At 39.3% G+C, this 23,526-nt stretch overlaps 1 protein-coding gene across 5 annotated transcripts in view; it reads right to left on the bottom strand.

Annotated features, from left to right (window-relative positions):
* dnc (phosphodiesterase dunce) overlaps positions 1-23,526 on the bottom strand; it is a 188,445-nt gene that overhangs the window by 53,008 nt on the left and 111,911 nt on the right. For 3 of the 5 annotated variants that reach the window (XM_090410771.1, XM_090410774.1, XM_090410773.1), the window contains exon 2: positions 10,169-10,348. In XM_090410771.1, coding sequence (XP_090266897.1) covers positions 10,169-10,348 — 180 coding nt within the window. Of the gene's footprint in view, positions 1-10,168; positions 10,349-16,271; positions 16,481-23,526 lie in introns of those variants that run through there. The other 2 variants (XM_090410770.1, XM_090410772.1) reach the window with 2 other exon arrangements.

Here is a 23,526-nt window from a genome sequence, read left to right as displayed (position 1 = left end):
TCATTCCATTGATCTAACGCGAAACAGTCACCTCCATATCCTGACGGTAGCGTCGTAGAACAAACTAATCGATAGCTTCGCTCCCGCCGGCTTTTCTCTCCATTGATATTAATTCAATAACAGCGCTTGCTTCTCCTAGTTTATATAATGATCATACTCGCTACACCACCGTTTTCTCCCTTTTAGCGATCTCTTAGTATTAAAGAGAACTCAGTAAGAGGGGGGGGGGGTAACTATTGTTGTTGCAGTAATCACCTATTTCCACCTTCCCTTGCAACAGATACAAGAAAACACACAGATCCACTAAACTGAGGTTGTCTGACTTGCATAATCTTGTTAACATGGGCAGCATCAACAAGTATTGCAAAATATTTGCAGTATTCACCTTATATTCTTATCTGCGGCTTGGAAAGTCGAAAGTTTTTGGTCACTAGAGGGCGTGTTTCGGAATGGTGTAAAAAAATAAATCTTATATTAGCCGGCAAACAGTGTTAAAATCCCGGTGGTCTACAACGTTTCATGGGTTGGAATTATGTTAAAAATAATTACCTGTACGGCACATTACATGGGATTCGAACCCAGGTTTATTCCCAAGTAGAAAAAACAGGTTTTGACGCTGAGCTTAAAGCGTGGTCTTTTTAATAATGTCAGGGATTGTGAAACACGATCCCGTCTCCTTACTCAAAGTTAACAATAAGAATGAATACGCCAGAAAGACGCTTACAGATCACAATAAATTTTTAAGCTATCGAGAGCGTCAACGCCGGTATCGTGAAAATAATAAAGTAGGCTTGAGACATACACGAGTACTATTAATGATGATAATAGTCATGATGCGAGTGCCAGCTATAAAAATTGTGTCCAATCGAAAAGATCGAGTCCACACCCGAAAAACGAATGGGCGAGGGTTGACGAAATTAGATCAGGATAATTCAAATCTAGATACGTACTAGGATTACTTTTTCGCACATTCTTGTATTTATTAGAGGAAGGATAATTGGACGAACAAATACTGTACGTAATTATCACAATCTATCGGCACCCGAGATTAAGCTGCCCTAAAATTGAAAGAAAGTGTCGCTGTGGAAAATATTGGATAGAAAAGTTGTGATCACCTTGAAATTGTCCATCGTTTACGGAACGTATTCTTAATATTAAGTTAATCAATGGCAAACACATCCTGTGCCATACACGAAAATGTTATGAATGTATAAATAGCCTGAGAATATCAATGCCATTTTTTTTTTTTAATTAAAACGAATTTTTCCCCTCTTTCAATAGCGACCGCAATGCATTCATCTTTTTCTGTATTCTTGAAGAAATAATCAACCTTAGAAACCGATAAAGCGACCTCTTTTATGGTTTTAATTAAACTGAGCCAACCGAATGCATCTTAATCATCGATGTAAGCTTTGATGCGGGGAAAGCCTGAGCACATCTCAGACGTTTCCGTGTATGTTTCTTAAAATAAATTTCCTCTTTAGATATTCAGAAATTTCTTTCATATATTTTTTTCTTTTTCTATAAATAATTTAGACTTAGAACGTCAATAGAACGGATGTCAGAAATTACTGGAATTTATTTTGTGAAAATTATAATTTTCGATTTCAAGCAAAAGGCAGAATTATATTAATATTTAATATTCAGTATTTATTAATTTTAAAAAATTCACAGAATTAATTTAAAAAATACTATTTATAAAGAAAATTATATTTCCAAAATATTTTTAAATTTTAAACCTCTTAAGGTTGAAAATGCTTTTGAAAAAAATGCCAAGCAGGAATCATACGCAAAGATCACGTAATTTTATAAAAATATTTATGACGTCATTTCTTTATTACAACAATTGTTGTAAGAACTTAGGATAATAAGTCACGGTTGTGTATAGAATATTTTGAATTTATGTTCCTTGAGGGTTCTATAAATCAAAGAATTTTTCTTCGCTGTTTGATTTATGTTTTAGCTCTTCCATTTATTTTGCGGAAAGGTTTCGCATTTTGGATGATAGATGGCAGCACAAGAACGTTTATTGGATTTTGCAAGCTTTCCAGTCTTAAGAATACTATTTCAGGTTTTCGACTCCAAATCTTTGTTGAAAACAAAACGTCGTTTTATATTTTCGTTACCAAATCTATCAAAAGTTTTATATAATTTGGTTTCAGCTTATTTTGGCAGGTCCAATTGCATCTCTAGCAGTAAAATTGCAACACGAATACATTACGATGAAGGGTGTGGAAAAGTATTGACTTCCATAGGGTAAGTAAAAAACTTTATTTTCTAAACGAAGTACGCAGAAGTCTTTAGGCTTGAACTTTGGGAAATAGGTAAGCAGCCGGTCTTCAATCCTTAATCATTGCCGATAAATCCTTGGGTATCGACTATTTTAGACTTATGGCATGCAAATAACTACGCCATTTCGTGCTCCTAAGCCCAACCGATGTTATTATTGGAAATGGTGAGTTTTACTGCCTTTTTAGGTAAAATTCCAGTTTCCAGGAGGAAAGAACGTATACTTGGCTGCACCAAATCACTCAGGAGCTAGTTTTCTTAAGCTTTCTAGTTTTAGCTTTCTAGTTTTCGTACGGGGTAGAAGGCTTTTTCCACCCGGAAACTCGGGTTTTTCGTCCCCCCAGAAGACAAACGGGCTCCGTACGTACGCACGCACGCACACACACACACACACACACACACACACACACACACCAGGAGGCATAGGGCTAAAACCACTTTATCCTCGATGCGGTTGCAAGAATAAGAAACCTCGACACCGTAAAAGGTAGAAGAAATGGATTAAGAAGAAAGAAATTGAGCCTTATTCAAGGGGCTAACTACTACTAATGAAAATGCAGTCTCGATGGTTTCTATTCTTCAATTTCTAAACAGTAATCGCAAGCATTTACTTGAATGTTATTAATACTAAGTGTTTACTTCAGACATACACGCTGTAAGAAATAAACAAATACTCTAACGTCTTTTATTCCTTAAGGACAGTAAGTGAAAGCGTTTAAGTCTTAACTCTTGGAACCTGGAAAAACCCAACTTAGTCAGCTGACCCATGTTTGACAACACTGATTGTTGGAATCAATCAGTTGGTCGGTTTGTTTATTTACAGGATGAAAAACCATTCGAGTCATTTGGTAGGGGAGACCGTATAAGAACCCAATTTCAGTTACTAAAAAAAAAAAAATCCTTTATAATAACGAACGTTTTTCACGTCAGCGATGAAAATCGAATCCCAATCCTATGAACCAAATGCGCATGTCTGAAAATCCTCTCAAAGTGCTCGAATCTGCTACGGAGTTTCTCTCTCTCTCTCTCTCTTTTTTTTTTTTTTTTTTTTTACATACTTTTCATTTGTGCATTCAATTAGAATTAATACTATTTCTATTATTTTTTTTTCAAATACTTTTAAGGATTGCATAAACCGGATCATAATAACAAAAAAAAATATTTTATTTGATTTTAATCAGTGTCAGCGAACAATAAGTAGAAGTATCTTTCAACGTAGTCGAGGGATGGTTTATACATTAACGACGACGATTTTATTTGGAAACTGGGGATTCAATATGCGCACGAGTCAATTCTCGCTTATAACTGAGAGATAATTAAGCATCAATAATCGATGCTACGACTGCGACTTAAATTGAGAAATCATGGCTGAATAATTCCCTTCGATAAAAATAAAAAACACTTGTTAATACTTGCGTCATCTGTAAGGTAAATAACAAAAATAATTGCCAGTCTAAGTTAAATGATTAAAGATTACTCAGTGACTAATTTCTTCTTTTATTGAAGAGTATTTCGAAGCTAATTAATAAAAAAAACATTTCGAGAAATCGCCTAATGTCAAAAGTACAATTGTTTATTATTTAATGATTATTTTTAGCCGATTTCAACAGCTTTCTGGTAAAAGCATTGTTGGCAAAATCCTAACAGACTGTGGACTGACAACAATGATCAGTAGCAAGAATGAGTGAAACAAACAGAATAACAATGACGTTACCGTAGTGTTGCAAAAGCTGAGCTACCAACATGGTGAAACAAGACTTTTTTTTCAGATTTCCTGGAGAGAGAAATCTCTAAGAACGGATGGTACTCACAGTATCCGGATTAGTGTGAATTCTTGATGATCAGAAGCAACGGAAATTTGAAAGCAATGTGTTGTTTTGGATTAAGTTGTTTTCTTGGAAGAACTTTGGCAACGTGAGTCCAAAAGAAAGTTCTAGGATTAAATCGTGGATAAGCTATGCAATATTGAAGATGAGGGTCTAAGGCACATCTATCATGTTCATACTAAAGCAAGAGGCTGCGACAGAACCGCCACTGACTGAGCAACACAGAGCAGCCCAGAATGTCGAAATATTAAATGATTATGTTTTCTGAGCCACGTCTACACATCCTAATCCCTACCAGGACAATCCCCCACGCCATAAGACCATTGTCACTACGCTTAACAGATGGGACGATACACTGTGACTTTCCCTTTGAATGCCTGTACGTGTGTGATGATCTCTCTCTCCATCAGTCTTTCAATGATTGCAATCAAGGTCAACTCCAAACATTACTGGCGCTGATATTTTAGCAGTGTTCCCATGGAAAAGGAGGACGTGAGTTTACAGCTGTAGACATCCCGAATTCCAGGCTACGTGATGCATGATGGGAGGAACAGACACGCCCTTTCGAGACTCTTCTATCCTATTAAATCTTTTTATATTCCCTACCTGTCGGATTATTGGATACCTTGTTTAGCATCGCATTTTTATTGATGGAGTCTAAATCAAGTCCCATCTTCAGTATCTCATGCAACCATTCAGCATCTTCGGGAAAAAATGAAGGTATCCCATCATTTTTGTCAATAGTGTACATACACCATTTTTTCTCGTGACCATTAATTTTTGCCTTGGTGATAAACTGCAGGAGTTAAGTGATCCCAAGAAGTCCTACAAGTTTATTCCAATTCACTGATGACACTTTAAGATTACAACGAAAGTCAAACATCTTACTTTCAATTCTCAAGCAATCTATCCATCGTTTAATAATAAAAAAATAAAACGTTGGAAGCTTATAACCTAAGAAAGAATAAATCGATCTAAAGGTATGAAAAGCGAAAATGCTACATAATTAGAGAAAGACTAATTGAAAAATCTTCACTTGGGACTCGCTTTAATGGCTTCCTGCGTACAAAGTACTTTGCTAATCATTCTATTTGCAGTTATTCGGAGCCGTGCTTAAAGCTTAATGATAAGGCACGAGAGTCTAAACACCATCACGCTGAATATGTTAAAACCCCGAGAGCGATGGACGATTAAAATATCGGACGTGTTTTTATGAGGATTGCCAGGGGAAACCGAGTGATACGCGAGTCGCCTTAAGGTTCATAATGAATATTTTAATTTTTCTTCTCATGAATATTTTAATGAAGAATTAATGTCAAAAAGAATCTAAATATTCAATAGGGCATTGGGTTATTTCTCTTCTCCATCCCTCCCTGAGTTTCTTAAATCTGTCGAGATCGCCGACTCAAGAGTTTCAAATGCTTTATTTGCAAAAACTAAACAGAAATCACGAAGGAAACAAAAAATATATTAAAAAATTAATTTAGCAAACGTGGTGGCTGATGAAGAAAAAAATGGGGACTGGATATACCTGACTTCAAATGTTTCTCGATAGATGGCGCCACCAGCTCTTAAGAAAATTGACAAAAGGAATCGGAGTAATGTGAAATGGATTTTCTGGAGCAAACCAGTTTCGCAGAACTTTCATTCCATTGTACTGATATTTTATTTGCTTGAGGCAATGTTGAGCACACAGAGATAGAAAAGGCTTAATTTTGTGGGATTTCTTTGCGAGCTCCGATTGATTTTGTCACGTGTCTATTCCCGTAAAATGAAGCGAGGAATCCGTTATTCTGATTGGAGTAACAAGCAGGTTTCTGCTGAACTTTATCTGCGGGTGGAATTGGGATTATTGTGCAGCACTAGTTCCAATTAAAGTGGAGTTAACCCGCAAAAGACATATCGCCATCTAGTGTCAGAAATTATCACTAGCAGATTATCAAGATAAATTTAAAATTACAATTTTTTATTTCTTTTTAATGCTGTAGTTGTGATATATGTTATCTTTCTTATGTCTCGAGTGTTTGAGAAGGACGCATTATCAACTAAAGCATCTAAAGTAATTTTATTCTAATTGTTTAGATGATTTTCGGATAAAAACAAACAATTAAAGATATGCAATATAGTTAGCGAATTGATTTGTGTGATTCCTCTCTTAGCTGATAGATGGCAGCACATAAATGTACAATGCGAACTATGTTTAGTCAGCAAAGGGGTTTATCGTCGTGTATCACTAATCAAAAAAATAACTTAGAGAAACATTAGAAATAAACGAAAAGATTGGCTACGGTGTAATTAATTCCTAAATTTTTCAAACGAAATCATGCAGTCTCCCGCACAGATGTAGAGACGAACTCCAGCCTATAATTAAGTGCAGCCTACGAATGATGGGCAACGAGCCAAGTAGGAACGCAATGAGAGAAGACAACAAATCCATTACTGCAAACTTTGAACAGATTCATGGCTGCAACAATGTACAAGTTAGCGTATAGGCGTCTGCTTCTGACTGCGCGAGTCAATTTAACAAATGCTCACTCACGCATGCGCCAAGCTAAAGAATAACCATTGCACGTTACATAAAATACAAGCAGAAAGAAAAGATGTTATCTAGATAAAAACTTTATTGATGGCGAAACAGTTCTTTTTGAATGAGGAAAGTCTTGTTTGTAAATCCCCCCCCCCATTTCGAGGGAAAAAAACATTTTTTCCCGGATTGTTCCTCCATTATAATGAGTTTTAATACCAATTAACACGTATTTTTTTCTTCCATATCACGAAATTTCTCATTAACATTCTCTCCTAATTTTCACACTGATTAGTGTGAGGGAAGCGCTGTTCGCATCTCGCCATTTAGGCAAATCATTTCACGAGGTACCCCATGCAGCGTTGGAACAACTATCCAATTGCAATGACGTCAAATTAATTGTGCGAGGAAATTGTGTGTGTCGCTAGCACCGAGTATTACCAGCAGGGTATAAATAGCTATACGGAGCATGCGTAATGACATTCACTGAGAAATGGGGAATTATCAGCAGCATAAAATGATTTGATTCCGCTACAAATTGTAAGAAGCAGTGTTGCTGTCACATCTGACATTTGGCTGCAGTTCAGTTCCCTTCACTGTGGAACTACCGTCTGTGCGCAACATAATTACGTCGAGAAACTGCACATTAAAAACAGCAGAAACCACGTGATAGATTACGATAATCATTAGTTGATTGTTACGTCATAGTTATGTCCGGGAACTATTGTTGAGTATAAAGAGAAACATCACAGCGGTCAATAATATATCTAAAAGACATTAAGGAGGGACTTAAAATATTTCTTGGGTTTTTAGCATTTCTCTTTGTGTATTTAACACTGAGAATACATTTTAAAATTAGCCGAAACCTACAGAACCGCTTTGATTTAATTCCATTGTAACTAATGAATGATTCTCTACAATGGAAAATTTTGATTCATGCACTGCTGTACTAATTACGTGAGTTTAATTAGATTTATACTGCTCTAATTACAATTCTAATATGTATTCTATTTCCTTACAGACGCATTCAGTTTTCCTCAAGCGTAATGCCGTAGAATGAGACTGTACGAAATAAATTAATTTTCTGTCAAGGCTTGCAAAATTTTAGTACTCTCTAAATGCAGCTTCCCTGCTGAGCTTGTGTGTCATGCGGGGAAGTCTCCCATTCTTGTAACGGCCGTTTAGAATGAAGAATTGCCAGATTTCAGTAGCTTTGATCTCATTTTATTGTAGTTAAACGATTTATCACCAGATGGCGTTAATATTGGTTGGTGATAAATGACTGTTTCGTGATCCTTGGCCCCATTATCTATGTTTACAGTGATCATAGTGGCTCCCGCTGTACGTGTATCTGTTTAGATCAATACTTAATCTCTCTTGTGATGTACTTGACTCATGCGATGACATTTAGGACCAAACGAAATCCTAGTATTTCTGGTATCAGGAAAACAGCTGAAGTTTGCACCTGATAAACACCGTTATCAGACACGATAAGGCTCGTGTACAGGCCGGTAGCAAAACACCACTTTCGATGCTGTCCCAGCTGATAAATTGAAATAATACCAATGGATGGAGCGAGTAAACATCTTTGAAGAGCGAAGAAAGGATCGTATTTCAGAATTAAATCTCCCTCAGATGGTGACAAGCATCTAAAAAAAAAGCTAAAAATATTTGCCTGAACAAAACTACGAGAATAAAAATATCACGTGTTTTAATCATTAATAAGTGTTGTTTTTCAATTGTGCAATACGACTTCTTGTTATGAAAACAGGGAGATCACGCAGTTTAAAAACGTCCACGAGGTAAACATAATAGATAATTATAAAATTTTGTTTCGCTCGTAAATGATGAAGCTCATCGGGATATTACCCAAGTATGTTTTTTCTTCTTATTCTGTATTTACACGTAATGAATTTTAATGATCAAAACGAGCGGCTTCAGTTCTTCATATGATAATCGGCACTCATACATTTTTTAATCCTCTTATTAGTTGTGAAAGGTTATTCTAATCATGGCAAATGAGGAAACACACACACGCACACCGAGTGCACACACACACACACACACACACACACACACCGAGTGTTTATTGATCAAGGCAATCAGGCTTCCCATGAGACTCATAAGGAGTGCACGATCAGAAGAGGGTAAGGACATAAAGAGGTTGGGAATGGTGTTAGAAAAAAGCAATGCAAGCTGATTGGAGTCTGCATCATCTTACAGTTACTAACCAGCAGAATTTAAAAGTCTTCCGTGGTCGTTAATTAGTAAAAAGGATGTTAAAGCATTCAAAGCATGTTGATTATTTTGGATCTAATTACTATCTACCAACACTAAAAATATTTAGACAATTATCTAAATCGAAAACATTTCACCTGAAGCTTCTGTAATTCACAGAAGCTGCTTGTGGAGATTACACAAAGCAACGAGATGGTTTTTCTCGAGTGCGTGTATTAAAGTTGGATCACAACACGATTGCACTGTTGTGCCACACGAGCAACTCTTCTCCGATTCTAGTACCGAGTCTAATCACAAAGACCATCACACCTAAAGGGAAAAATGGTTGTGGATCTCTTCTAGTCGTCTAGAAAATGCTTACATTATACAACAAGGCTTACCGTCGAATAACTGTAAATATGTTGAATAGCTTTGCTTGTCTGAAGTTGAAAGATGGGATTGGTTTTAAAAATGGGTCGGAAAGATGTATAAATGAGAAGAGGATAGGGGTGACTTGCTACGTTCAGGCTGGCCTTGTCTTACTTCTTTTTCTAAGTTAAGGATTAGGTTAGAGAGAGAGAGAGATCCGTACTTTAATGACACAAGATTACAGCTTTGTTATTTGGATTTATGAGAAGGATCTCGTTACTTCATGGTCGAAATTTCGACAGAGGGGAGAGCCCTTTTCAGCAAACTTCATAGAAGCATAAACAGAAGAAGGGAGAGGAGGTCTTTCAAGCATTAAGAACTCCTTCTTAACTTTAGATAGATTAAACCAACATTTAAAGGTCCATCTTAGAGCGATGATGCTCGTGTTCTGCACAACAGCCTAGACATTCCGTTTCTTAACTTGAACCCACGCATTGAACTTGGCCTTGCGTGGAAGTCGTAGTCACTTGAATGCCGCGATAAGTAAGAGTTCCACATACAGGATGGCCCGTAAGTCAAGGTGAAAGGAATTTAAGTTTTTTTTTTTGTAACTAATAAAAAAACCCTCCAGGTTCTGTATTTCAGTGCACTAAAAAGAAAAGTAATTAAACATTTAAATCCCCTTCGTGACTTAATAGTAGGCCACCCTACTATTACAAACCAACTCCTCATTCATTCAATCCTTGGCCAGCCCAAAGCCAACTTTAATTTTTTATTTTCATTTTTAAATATTCCCTTCATTCAAGGCGATTTCGTGTGATGGCTTCGCTATTTTCCGTTGCCAATTCTGGTCTCGTGCATGTCGAAAACCCCCCCTTCAAGCGTGTTCATTCGCTACAATCTACCGAGTGACGATGGAAGTAGGCTGGTTAATGATACTTACGGCTCGCTGCCGATAGAAGAATGACGAGAGACGGACTTGGGGGACATCTCGAACTCGCTGTCGGATCGATACAGAAATGATTCCCTCCTCTGCGGCAAGGACTGCAGGACCAGTCCTGACGAAGGACTGGTGGCATCGAGGAAGTTGCGATTCTGAGGAGATCCATCTTCTGCATCAAAGCTGCAATAAAAAAATAATTGTAAGCCATTACAAAAATGGAATTGGTATTACAATACTACAATTCGTATAGATTAATAATATTAATATTAATTAATATTAATAATAAATAAAAATAAATTAATATTTATTAATGTATAGAAAAGGGGAATAAAATTATTGCATTGACAGAATTATTATACTTTTTTCATGTTGTAATAATGAACTTATGGTAAGAGCCATTGCCTTTATGCGTCTCTTTTTTCCGTTATATAAAATTTTACTTTAAATCTCTCTCACGGCCAAAATTTTGTGTCTTTTACATCTTGGGATTGTTATCTTACATCGTATAATATTAACGTTCAGCTATAGTAGAGAGGGATTTAATTTTTTTCGATACTAGATGGCAGCATAAGCAAGTGACTGAAATTTGAAAAAAATAAAAATAAATAAAATAAATAACTTACGCTAATATTTTAAATAAAACGGGAAACTAACTAAAAGCTACATAAGGATAACAGTTTTTACTTCGACTTTAATTTAAAAAAATTAAACGCATTTATTAAGATAAAATGCTGGCTTACCGGATAAAATTTAAAGAAATTAATTCCCTTCATGAAATAATGGTTGTGTCATGATTTTATCGTGATATATTATATTATACTTGCCGTCTACACTGCGCTGATCTCTCTCTCTCTCTGTGTTAACACTAACATACTCGAAGAATAGGTTTAATGACGATGAGTTTGGACAGATACAATTCAGTTATTTTCATGACGTATCCACAGAAGACATTCAGCTCTTTGTTTAACTAAGCAACTGGTTTATCTTATGAGGAGGAAAACACTTCTACGTCAATCTACGATGGATGCGAGATCAGATTCATTACGCTCACAACTAATGGGACCTCCTTTCTCCCTGATCACAATTTCTACCCTTCCATACATGCTGTCCACCGATTAGGCGAACACAAACAGATATGTGGACTCATTCTTCCTTCGACATGACCGCCAGTCCGTTGTCCCAAAGGCGTTCCATTGAACTGACCGGTCGACACAGGGTTTCGATTTCCAGGTTTTCCGAATCATTTCTGACATCCTGGTAACAGCATCTGCGATACGACACCGTGCATTGCGTAGAAAGAGGCGGGTCTGCTCCGTAGAATTGTTACGGCATAAGAAGCGTGTTATGCAGAACCGTGCGATGTATCCATTGGCGTTCATCCTTCAAGACCAAAGATTCAAAGAGAACATCCCGACTATTCATGCATCAGATGTTTCCCGGGCATCCACTATTCTCACCTGTCCAATCGGAAAAGGGATTTGCGACTCGTTGCAGCGTATCACGAACCCTTTAATCTTGTCGCTGACTTCCAACTCATGGTTGACTGTTTTCATCTGCCAAGATTTCGCACATCCTTTGATCCCTTGGTGTTAGCTCGTCTTGACATCCTCACATCGACTGACAGCGTCATGCTCAGCTGGTGTTCGATGATGCGTTCTTTTATCGCGAATGAAAAAAGCTAATGATAGGGCATCACATAATAACATCTTTTTTAAAGTGCTTGATTTTTTTGGCATACATTATTAATAGAAAACACCTGTATGAATCGATTTATTTTTATATGACAGTATAGGCTGTATTGGCTGACAAAAATATACATGGCAGGGTTTGCTACAATGCATAGTTCGACGCGAATTGTCACTTTTTTCAGACTGCAGAGGATATAAATGCTATAGAGCCTTTTTTTTATTTCCGAAGGGGGAAGTTCTTATTCCTATGTTTAAGAAAAATCGGGGACCAATTAGGCTCCACCCATAGTCGTCAATGATAGCTGGGCACACGCCTTTCGATAAGTTCAAAGGCATCAGGGGAAAACAGCGAACAAGTGTCAAAGATCACTCACTTGAGAACAGAGTGAACAACTATAAAGAAAAAGCTCCCCTGTCCATCAATATATTTTGAGTCATGACTATGAGGATAAAGGATTGTGTTTGCAAATGGCGCGTGTTATTTTTGGCCAATTCATCTACTTTGCGGAACGAAAACCCGAGTTTCCGGGCGTAAAATCCCGACATCTGTGTGTAATACCCGGTAACTGACGTTACGTTAAAAGGTCTTAAGCGTCGAGATTTGAACCCAGTTCTTTCCTACCAAAGAGTTATGGTAGGAAAGAACTTTCCTACCGACGGAGCTATGCAAGCTCAGGCCTCTAGTCGGCAAGTCGAATCGAATCTACAGCCATCTTTCTTCCGGTGGTCTACCGCTATGGACGCAAACACCTTTTCCACAGGGATCTTAAAAATAGTGATAATTTTTATTTTTGTTGTATTTATTTATATATTTACACTAAATACATCGTGTTTAACATAACATAAAGGCAATATTTAATGCAGTAAACCAGAGAGAGACTCATTAATAGCAATTCATGTCTTCCTCTGGCATTATAACAAAAAAAACTAACAGAAACCGAACTTGGATGAAGGCGTACCACGTTAACGACATTAACGTACAAAGAGGCGTTATGGCAATCGCCATTTGCAATGATGTCTTTTTGGTTGTTCGCCTTGTTTATTTATCCGAAGTTAACACACACCAGCTTTTATGTTGCAGCAAGAATCTGTCTTCAAACTCGCACTTGAAATTGTTGCTGTCAGCGTGATTGGCAGTAAGCACACTAAACAGACGCACGCAGACATGTCTCGTGTTAGATGTCAGTCACGATGTTCTATATTACAGATCTCAATAGAAATAAAACGAAAAAAAGTCACTAATTTCCTTGAATTAAAACCACGTGACCTAACTAACCGTCTCTGTAAATGTCACATCAAAGTATTTGACGTCCGTAGTATTTACAATAGACTGTGCTGCCCTCTATCGTGCAAAACATTACCCAGATAGATGCCATGCATTTGTTCTTAGTTCACTCCTTAAAGTTTTGTTGGGACTAGGTGTGGTATTCAATCGATTCGTGGCGCATCCAACAGAAGGTCAGAATAAGGCTTTACACAACTATTAATAACTTCAATTATATACAGGGCGGGAAGGTCTCCGGTGGATTTGCTAAAACAGACCCACCCCTGTGGAACAGCACGAAACATACTTAGCACAATAACACCCATCTGGACATGGAAATGTGGGTGTTGATCCACTAAACTCGCAGACAACTTCGCTGCCAATTAAGGCGCGAAGATGCAAGAAAAAAAAAACACAATAAGTTGTTCCGAATTATGCATATGACTTACGATTCTTTCAATGCTGGTTTTTTTTTGCATTTTATTTTCCAAAATGATTTCCTCACATGAATTGCGCTAATCTTCTTTTCCTTTACCATAAATCTGCTAATCATATTTTCCTAATTAGTTGCGATTCGCTCAGCGTCTGATGCATTCACAGCAGTGAAGAAAATCCCAGGGAATTGGAAATGATTCTTCGGCGAGATGTGAAGGGAGAGAAAAAAAAACACAAATCATTCCTTCCCTAAAGATGGAATTATTTTCATATGCATAGCCCCCCGGGACGAACACAAAAGTGAACGCCAGAGAGGTAAGGGGGATCCGCAATGGGATGCAAATTTGCGAAGCGCATTTCCTTTAGAACGCCACGGTTAATGAGAGCCTTCGATGAAAGGAGAATGACGGAGATGCTGCGGAAGAGAGACACAGAGAGATGCCAGATGGTGCCCGTACACACGTCAATACCTTAAGTTATGAGAATGTTTTCAGTTTTCTTCATAATTCCCAAAGGAAATTCACTCACTCATTTGCACAATTATAATAGTCGTTGCCGGTCTGATGAGCAGCCAAAAGGACGAAATAGCTTTTTTTTTTTTTTTTTTTTTTTTAAATAAATGAAATATAAATCAAGGAACTGTTAGAGCATATTAAAGTGATCTCTCCCATCTGGAGTGGGGATATAATTGCCCTGCTACCTTGCTAGGATAAGAAGTCAATTACGTAAAATCGGAGCCACAAATGATTTTGAATTACTGAAACATCATCCCACCGGAAGCGGCTAAGATTATGGTTTTAGAGGAGTAATTGTAATTAATCTTCACTTTAAGTGTTAGAGCTGGTAATTTAGCTTGTCCGACATTAAAAGTGTCTCCATTTCCTTGTTTAGGTAAGTGGGGATCACGTCAAGAAGTAGTTTTCTCTTCGATTTAGGAGCCATAAGTAACACTCGAGTGCCCCTCTCTCATTGCCTGACGATGTATCGACTGCTTATTATTCAAAAGTAAAATCCGACATGTGCTCCATCGGACTCGGCTGCTGCTCTTGACGTCCGTGTTGTCATGACAACCCCCGGAGTGCTTTTACGAACCTTGGAAAATGGTTTTTGAAGCAGTTTGTATCATCCAGAAGTAAAAGAAAGACAAAAACATCATCGCAACCGCTAAAATTCTCAAGCTTTTAGTTTTGATTCTTGTTTTGTTAGGGGGGGGGGCGAGGACTAAGTATGAGTAGACTTCAAAAAAGTGAAAACATCCGCAGACAATGTAGGTACTAAACAAACGAAAAACAGTCAGGAGAATACTTCGAAAAGAATAGCTGGATATTCAGGAAGCATAAAATGATTTTGGGCAAACAGTTTTATTTGTTTTTTTACGAAACATTATACGAAAAAAAAAATTGAATGTCTAGTCCAAGGACAATGGCTTGTTCAGACCAAAGTTCCGGTGCGAGTAGCACGCTAAATTTTTTTCCCTTTCAAAACAGTTCAAGGAATTCTGTATTAATTTATACCCACAATATGTAGATATATAAATGCTTTATAATTAATCTATTTATTGTTAATTACAGTACTCTACATTCGTCTAAACAATATACATATTAAATCATTTTGTAAGGAAATTATTATTTTTTTAAACGCTTTAGCATCATCACTGATGATGTTTTTCTCATTTTAACGTAACGTTTCAAAATCACTAGTCTTGAAGCACTATGAAGTATTCACAACAATGAACTGCATACGTAACAGATACAACACGTGCGTAAGCTACTTTAGTTCTGCAATTGTAACAATTGCTTCAAAAAAAAAAAAAAAACAAACTGCCATTAATCCAGTTAGTTCCAAATATTTTTACATTTTCGCTTTTCAGCCTACTGTACAAATTCATCCTGATGAACGTCAGGAAACACGTATGTATTTTATGAAAATAAATAGCAGATCATTTTTTTTTCCTAAATAAATTAACAGCATCCAATTACTCTACAGTCACATACGCGTGAAAAAGAAGCCTTTCACACAACCGACTTGGGTTCGAAATATCAAAGATAAGTTTATTCCAGTGGAACTAATTTGCTCTTATTGGTTTTCTACAGAACACAAGATGATGATCGAAGCAGCATCACTTCTAAGGATCATTTGCTACGGATGATTTAACGCCAAGACAGTAACTGTACGAATCATCTTAGAACGGTGGTTTACGATTGATAATTATAAACCGGATCGGTGCAATCACAGAAATAATTCTAACTCAGGAAATCGATTTTTTGGTATTATTTTTTTCCTGCTTGTGATAAAGTTAAAGTTCGTCCAGTGGTGAGCGCATTTAATTGGGAAAAGATCCGACCATTTTCTGTTGGTTTGCTAGAAATCATCTCCATCTTCCCACTGCAAGCAATAAAATGATGGAACTTATCAAGGATTCAACGAAAATAAATACAAAGCTTCATGTAAAGCGAATTCAAGGGCAAAACTGAATGAAAATAAAAGCACAAAACAGATTCAAAACGAATCGAAAGCGCTTGTCCAACACTCTTAACTGGAAACGAACCAGGTGTTGCTCTTTCCACCTGATCAATGGCGGCAATTATGTCGGAAAGGTTATTGCGAACCAGCAGATGTGGAAGAATTCCTTTCGCTTGTTTTGGGGGGCAAAAACGCGACAGAAATAAAATCAACATCTTTACGTTTTCGTGGTAAACACAGGTGCATGTCTTACCTGACGGACGTCCTGTCCTGATGCAGTCGAGGATGGCGACAGGGCAGTGAAGAGCGAGGTCCTGAAACGGTTCTGGGTCCGAAAGGGTAGTGTGTGGCGGGGGGGTTGTCACGGTGGATGGTCACATGATCCCGGCCCCTTCTTGGGTACACGAAGCGGAAGAAAGACAGCAATATAACGGCTGAGGCGATCATTCTCAGTCACCATGTCCGCCCGCACAGGAAATGCACCCTCGCGGCAAGTGAGTAGCGAGAGGGATCGACAACCCCCAAAGCGTGACGACGTTCGCGGACACACAGCGAGAGGTGCTCATCACACTCCGTAAAGCGACCCCCGTCTCATCACGGCACCGACTGTTCAATGTGCCTGCGAGGCTGTCGGTCATGCGCTTTCCATCCTTCAGCACGGCGATCCATGCAGTGACGACATCGTCCGCAAGCGCGAGCTTTCGAAGGGTTACCGTGAGAACGCACGTTCGAGGAACGTGTCGGCGATGACGGAAGTTCGGCGGGGTCACGGGATCGAGTGGAAACGTCGAGTTCAAAGGTGACGGGTTCGTTCGTTTACTTCCTCCGTTCGTTTTTCTCCTCTCGAGCGCCGACAGTCCCTTTTTAGGAAAAGCACCACACGTGTCGTGACGTCATCCAATTCGACTCGTGCGAAGCTGTTTCCAGGCATGGGCGACGTGGTTGCCGACTTCTCGCTCATCGCAATTCCCCAGACGCGCCGGAAAAAAAAAAAAAAAGTTCTTCCACACACCTCGTTTCCCCACGGAGCCGATCATTCGAGACGATCCATCAAAAGTCGCACTTTAATTAACAATTAGGCGAAGCTTCAGGCGGAGGAGGGTTTTGTTTTGTTTGTTTTCCCTCGCGTATTCCGTCAACACAAATCTTTCATCGCTGGAAACATTCGGAACGAATTCGAGAAGAAATTGGGGAGAAGAATTCGCACGCTTATGACTCGAATGTTTCCCGTCGTTGAATTAATTTCGGGCGAAAGAATAAGACGAAAAAACATACCGAAGACTTTCTATGAAATGCACTTCATCGACTAAAAGGTCGATGGAGTCACATCGCCATCCATTAACGAGTTTCTTTTTCGTTGTTAATTTTCTTCTCTTCGTTCCATGGGACTACTTCACGGCATTTGCTGAACAAAATCTCTCGTGTGTCAGATTTCTCAAAAATAAACAAAAAAACAACAAAAAAAAATCGTCATTAAAGATAATTTGGAGTGCATAACACCTGCCAAGGTGAGTAGTTCCCCTTCCCAGGTTGAATTAAATTCGTCTTCCTTTTGAGACATCTTGGTCAGTTGCTAAAAGCACCCCTTACTTTATCTTAAAAACGAGTCTTCTTTCTTCGCAGATTTCTTCATGTTTACCGAAAGACTTGAACCAACGAGAATGAGTGAAATCTGAGACGGGCCAACATCCGGGATTCCGGATGCTTTGCGAAGATATTTCCGCAATTGCAGAAGACTAACTGCCTCGTCCTCTGCTTAAAATCGCGCAATTAAGAAGCACCAATGAAAGATGGTCGGTGCAGGTGAAGTCTAAACTGGTGTACTTCAATGAATATTGGGTTCGTCATCCTAGAAGCAGATTTTCCGATGCGGAAGTGGAAGCACGCCAATAGGGGCATCGTCATACAAGTAACCGAGTTCGCGCATCGAATGCGAGTCTATGCATTTCAAAAATAAGTGCTAGTAAGTCTGTATTGGCGTGCAACGTGAAAGCGATTGGTCAATTCACACTGTTTGGTCAACCCTGTCGTGCTTGGGAACTATGGATGGAAAAGCCTAGACTGGTTACCGTGGCAACGGGTGGTAAATTTTTATGTCGTCCTCCAGCTAAGGGGGGGGGGGCGATAGGAAGGGAAATCTGAACTAGAAAAGACCGAAATGCATGCTAGAATGCTTTAGCCCAGAGCGGTAGTTGACTTGGATCCATAACGCAAACTCCATTAAAGTGGACTTTCTAATCCACCCAAACAAACCTTTCAGTGCAATCAATTATGAGTTTATTATCGCGCGAGCTTCGCTAGGCTCCGATCGTAAGTTAATTAAGCCAATTTCTGGCGGTGCCAACGCGTGAAAGGCGAACTTTGGAAACGCATTACATACACAACGATGAAAAGCACAGTCGCCAATACTCGCGAGGGCACTGGCACGAGACTTCTCCCTCATTGTTGCCCGCGCTCTAATCAAAGAGCGTGTAATTACATCTTCCAACGAATACAAGCAGCTCGTCTGGAAGACGCGCTGCGCCCTCTAGGAGCACGAAGAGGAAAGTACACGTCAACAGCTCCACGGATTTTTGTTCGAGCATTGCTTTGAACACCGATCGACTGCGCGCACACACACACACACGTTCGATATTATCGATCGATGGTTAAGTATGGATTTCTTTGATGACTCCGGTGTGCGAGGATGCTGTAAGTCGGTTTGTCTGTCTGAGTGGAATACGAGAAATTAATTTGCTTAAAAGTTCGGGAGGAGACGAAAATGACAACCGGAATGTGCTGAGGAGGTTCGATGGAGGAGACTTCGCTCTTTCTCACAGCCTGAAGGATTAATAGAAAGAAAAGAAAAGCCGATATGCGAGAATGGAACTGGTGGTTGAAAAGCAGCTGGAAGGAAGCCAAGTGGCTGCACTCAAAGAGCGCACCCACGGGATTTTCCCTTTCTTCAAACAAACCTACCGATTTGTTAACGGTAGGGTTAAGAACTACCGCTAGATGTCGCAACATGAAAGTGGAATGCTATCCTAGCGTGCGTGTAGCAATTCTCAACATCACGACGAATGCAACTCTATTGAAATAAACTATTTCAGACTCTACTGCTTAATTTTCCCCTCAATGCATCCCTCACCGTTCCCACCCTCAAAAATCCTAGCAAACTTTCACATTTACTGAAACTTCGAGGCATCTCCGCGATGTGCCGGGCGAGGAGACGAGAACAAAGCAATTACGAAAGGCACTTATTAAATATTCATTGGCGTCCGGGTCACAGTTGAGCCGTGCAAAACGTAGCACCCCCTTACACGTACGGTACATTTTAATTTTCTTGGCGGAACTAATCTCAACGTTCGCTGGGATCTTTCCGCCCATCCCCGATGAGTCACTCACGGCCTCACGAAGTGCAAATTCCTGTATTCGGTGCTGATGGCGGCAGTAATCGTAAACAACGAGTTGGTCTCCCTCTAGCGTGCCGTTCGGGCAGCCCCTTCGTTGTCCTCTTTGGCGACGCCCAAGGAGAACTCCGCATTCGGTAAAACGGCACTCGCGGGAGTGCAGCCGGGGATGTATCTTTGCTGAGCGAGTTTCACCGTATCGATTTTCATTAGCGTTCCGTAAGCATCCTTTCCACCCCCCCCCTTCCCCGTTTCTTAATTGAACTCGAATGTTGTTCGCTCTTAAGAGCAGCGTGTAAATAACCCTCGAGGCGACAAGGCCTACGGACACGCCCAAATCGATGCCGAGTTCTATACTGTCTCAGCAATTTAATCGACGCATTCTTGAGAACTTCGTCAGCACCCCCCCCCCCTTCACACATAAGGGACTTCGCTTCACTGATATGTCTTTAGAAAGGTGGGATTAATATGCCAGCAGTTAACGGTTGTTATGCCAAAAATGCTTTTGTAGGAAAATTGCAAGCAATCGTGAAGTATACTGAGCAACGTCTAACTCCATCTAGCGGAAAATATGCCAACTTGATGAGAAATTTAACATGAAATACACAATATTTTGTTTTCTAAAAGTATTTTCATTGACGATAGTTTCAGCATTTTAAGCCTTTTGGTTATATATTTCGAGGTATTCGCATTTTAAAAATATACTGTATAGAATAATTCAAATAATTATTCTGCTAGAATTTAAGGCCTTTAAATCTTTCAAGGCAAAACGTTGTAGCAAAGAGAACCAAAACCAATCTTGCCATCGGATGATGAAATCGTTGCTTCGGGCTCCAGTAAATCTACGATAACTAACTCTCGATCGTCTTTTATCACTAATACAATTCCCTTCTACGCTTCTGCGTCAACCTTGATTAAATTTTCACTCCATTTGCGGCTTCATTTTGTTACTCATCGATTTTTTCTTTCTTTTTGCGTGTCTTTTAAGATAATGAAATTTTTCATTTGAGTTCAATCGGATCCACTTCCTTAATCCAAGACGACAGTGGAGTTAAAATCTTCGCACTATTTAAAAGTCATATTCGCTATATATTGTCTATTTTTAATCTGAAAAATATTTTATGTTTATTCAAACACTAAGCATATGAACGATATTACTGTCCACACACCCGGTGGTATGGTGATGCCATCTACCGGGTCATATCGGAAGTGAAACTTATTTGAAAAATATTATTTCAAAATTTTTGCATAACAATCGCAAATACTTGCATTATATTGGATCAGGGCTGGCAACTTTTCTAACATTAATATATGTTAATGTAGAACATTTTGGTATTATTGTTAATCTTATTACTGGTTTATTATTGCTAATTTTAATAATATTAATTATCAGTAAGTAGGTTTAATTAAAAGTGATTCATGAACATTTTTTTTACATATAAAAAAATATTTTTTTTTTATGACGACTCCACACATGAAAGATCAAGACGTATAACGCTACAGCGCCATCTGTGGGCGAGTGATTAAGGAGAAAAAAGGTAGCCTGTTGAGATGTTTCTTAAAGAGTGGGAGGTTGTACTCAGTGGGACAAACAGTATGGGGGGAAATTGTTCCAAAAAATTAGAGGTGGATGGAATAAAGGAAGCTGATGAGAAGTTAGTTTGGTGTGTTCGACAGTGTACGATGTTGGCCAGTGGCTGCTCAGCTCTTCTGTGGTTAAAAGAAAGTGGAGGAATGGTAGCAGCCAATTCAGAGGAGCGATGCCCATGAAAGTACCCACGAAATTCCTACTTCGTATAACGGACCTGAAACAGAGCGCCTCTGATAAAGTGGCTGAAGGGAGTCTGTCAGGGAAGGTTCGCCTGTTAAGCGGGTTGTCCGCTTCTGAATATCATCGAGAATTCTTAAAGGTCTTTGTGCGCTCTACCCCAAATGTGGGAATAGTACTCCAAAGTTGGACAGATCTTAGAACAGATCTGAGTCTTAGGAGGTGAGAGAAACAGAAGTAATGTTTAAAGTAGGAAATAACCCAAGCTTTTTGTAGGCTATGTGAGTCAATGCGTTTGGATCAGGATAAACTGGATGTGACAGTCGATCCAAGAAAAAGTTGATCTTGAAAGGAAACTGGAACATTATCAAAAATTAGAGGAGCTGGGGTAGGATTTTTCTTACGTGTAATAAGGCAGGTAAGAGTTTTTTGGGCATCGAAATTTACTAAGATGTCTTCACTCCATTTTAGGATGTTGAGGAGGTCACTATTTAAGCCATTGATTATGGAAGCTTGCATCATCTAACATCACAGTACTGCGAGATGCTACTTTAAGTTACTGCTTTATCGAATAAGGAATGCTGTCACCCGCGAATTGGATTTGAACTCCGAAAAAAGGAGGTCCTTGATGTAAAGGAGAAAGAGTGTGGGTGCGAGCACGGAACCCCGAGGCACTCCAGCATTGATGGGGAAATCCGATGAGAGGGAGCCACCATTACACACACAATGGATGACTAGTGAGGAAGCTGGCAATCCAATCACAGGGTAGAGAAGAGAGGCCACAAGATGGCAGTTCGGGAGGTGATTTGCTTTGGTCTCCCTGGACGACCAAAGCAAAGGAAAAAACAAATGCCAAAAGGTACGCTTTTTTTTTTTTTTTGAGAATCGGGGCTTGGAAACAGTAGAATACGGGGTTTTGCGGTGAAGTGAGGGGGGGAGGGGAATGAAGGTTCTCATTCCAGTGAGGATTATTTCAGTTGCTAGTTTAGTGCAGGTGTTTGGATCGGGAGAGAGCGAAAGCAATAATCTGACCATAGAAAGGAGGCATAAAAATCTCGGAGGTCATCCCAGTTTGCACACAATTACAGTGTCATGGAGCACGAGGCCGAGATTGGGTGGGCGAAGGAAGAACTGTATAGAACAAGTCAGAATTGCCAAGAGAGAGTCGACATCTAAGGCATATTTGGAGGGAAAGTGGGTTAAGAAAAAAACGTTGGTAGAATGATGAGGATTGTCTGGTTTGAAGACCGACTATCTGTGTTAGGTCATGTGACTGATGGCAAATCTCAGCTTCTCTACCGGTTTCATCTGTGAAGTTGGAGTAGGGGAGCCAATTTGTGTTACGGACGGTAAAGTCCCCAAGAAGGACAGTCTCACGATTTGTTGTTTTTAGTGATAGGCAGTCAAAAGGGGAAGAGCAGAATTGGGAGAGACAGGAGAGCAATGGAGGCAACGAATGAAGGATGTCAAGTGGAGTGAGGTAAGGAAACTTTGAGCAGATCGAAAAGGGAGGATTACAAGTAAGGAAAATATTTGGCTGTCAAGTTTGAACTTATTCGTTTGCGATTGATAACATTTTGTTCTCAACTATTATTGAAGCTAATGTGCTATTTTTGTTTTATAAATAATCACCCAAGATTTACTGCAAATGTAGAAAATTTCGAGACGACGAAGTCTTCAGCATTTTCCACATAAAACAGTTTAGTGTGTTAGCCTTAGAGAAAATTTATCTGCCGAGCTATCAAATCGAGACTTGTGGCGACATCTAGCGTCCGCACATCTACATTACTAACATAAATGAAAACAGTATGTTAGCGTGGGATCATTTGAACGACTCTTCGGTGATCGTATTGAAAAACTATTCGGAATAAGCACTCCGTCGTGCACTTTCAAAAACTGCTGAGCGGCGCGAGGATAACGCGTTTCACTTTATTCGTCAGTGGAAATAATGCGATTGTGTTCGCCAGTAAAAATTTTCCGTTCTCACTCGCACATGAAAACTGTCCCCGTATCGGCGGAGCCTTCCGCACTTTACGGAGGTTCTTCCGACTCTTTTTTTACGACCCGCAGTCGGTTTGACACGCGGCCCATAAAGTCACGACGAAAGACGCAAACTTAAAATCAACTCAATAAATTCGAGTTTTAAGTTCGTATGCGAAATCCTTTTTTGCGCCCTCTGGTAGTAACCATTTGATCGAGTGCACGGCATAAATGCTGTTGCCTAGCAACGGATTCACAAATGAGGAATTTGATTTTTTTTTTATTCAAGATGATGGATACTGCGCCATGTTCACAAGGTGAGAGTTTCTCCTCATCCTACCTCACCCGTTCTGTTGGTGACGTAACAGATC

This window comes from Typopeltis vanoorti, chromosome 20 (assembly GCF_054136105.1).
Source record: "Typopeltis vanoorti isolate ZY-2024b chromosome 20, IOZ_Tvanoo_1.0, whole genome shotgun sequence".
NCBI classification, from domain to species: domain Eukaryota; kingdom Metazoa; phylum Arthropoda; class Arachnida; order Uropygi; family Thelyphonidae; genus Typopeltis; species Typopeltis vanoorti.
Note: the sequence above shows the minus strand (reverse complement) of the source record. Positions and strands in the feature narration are given on the sequence as shown.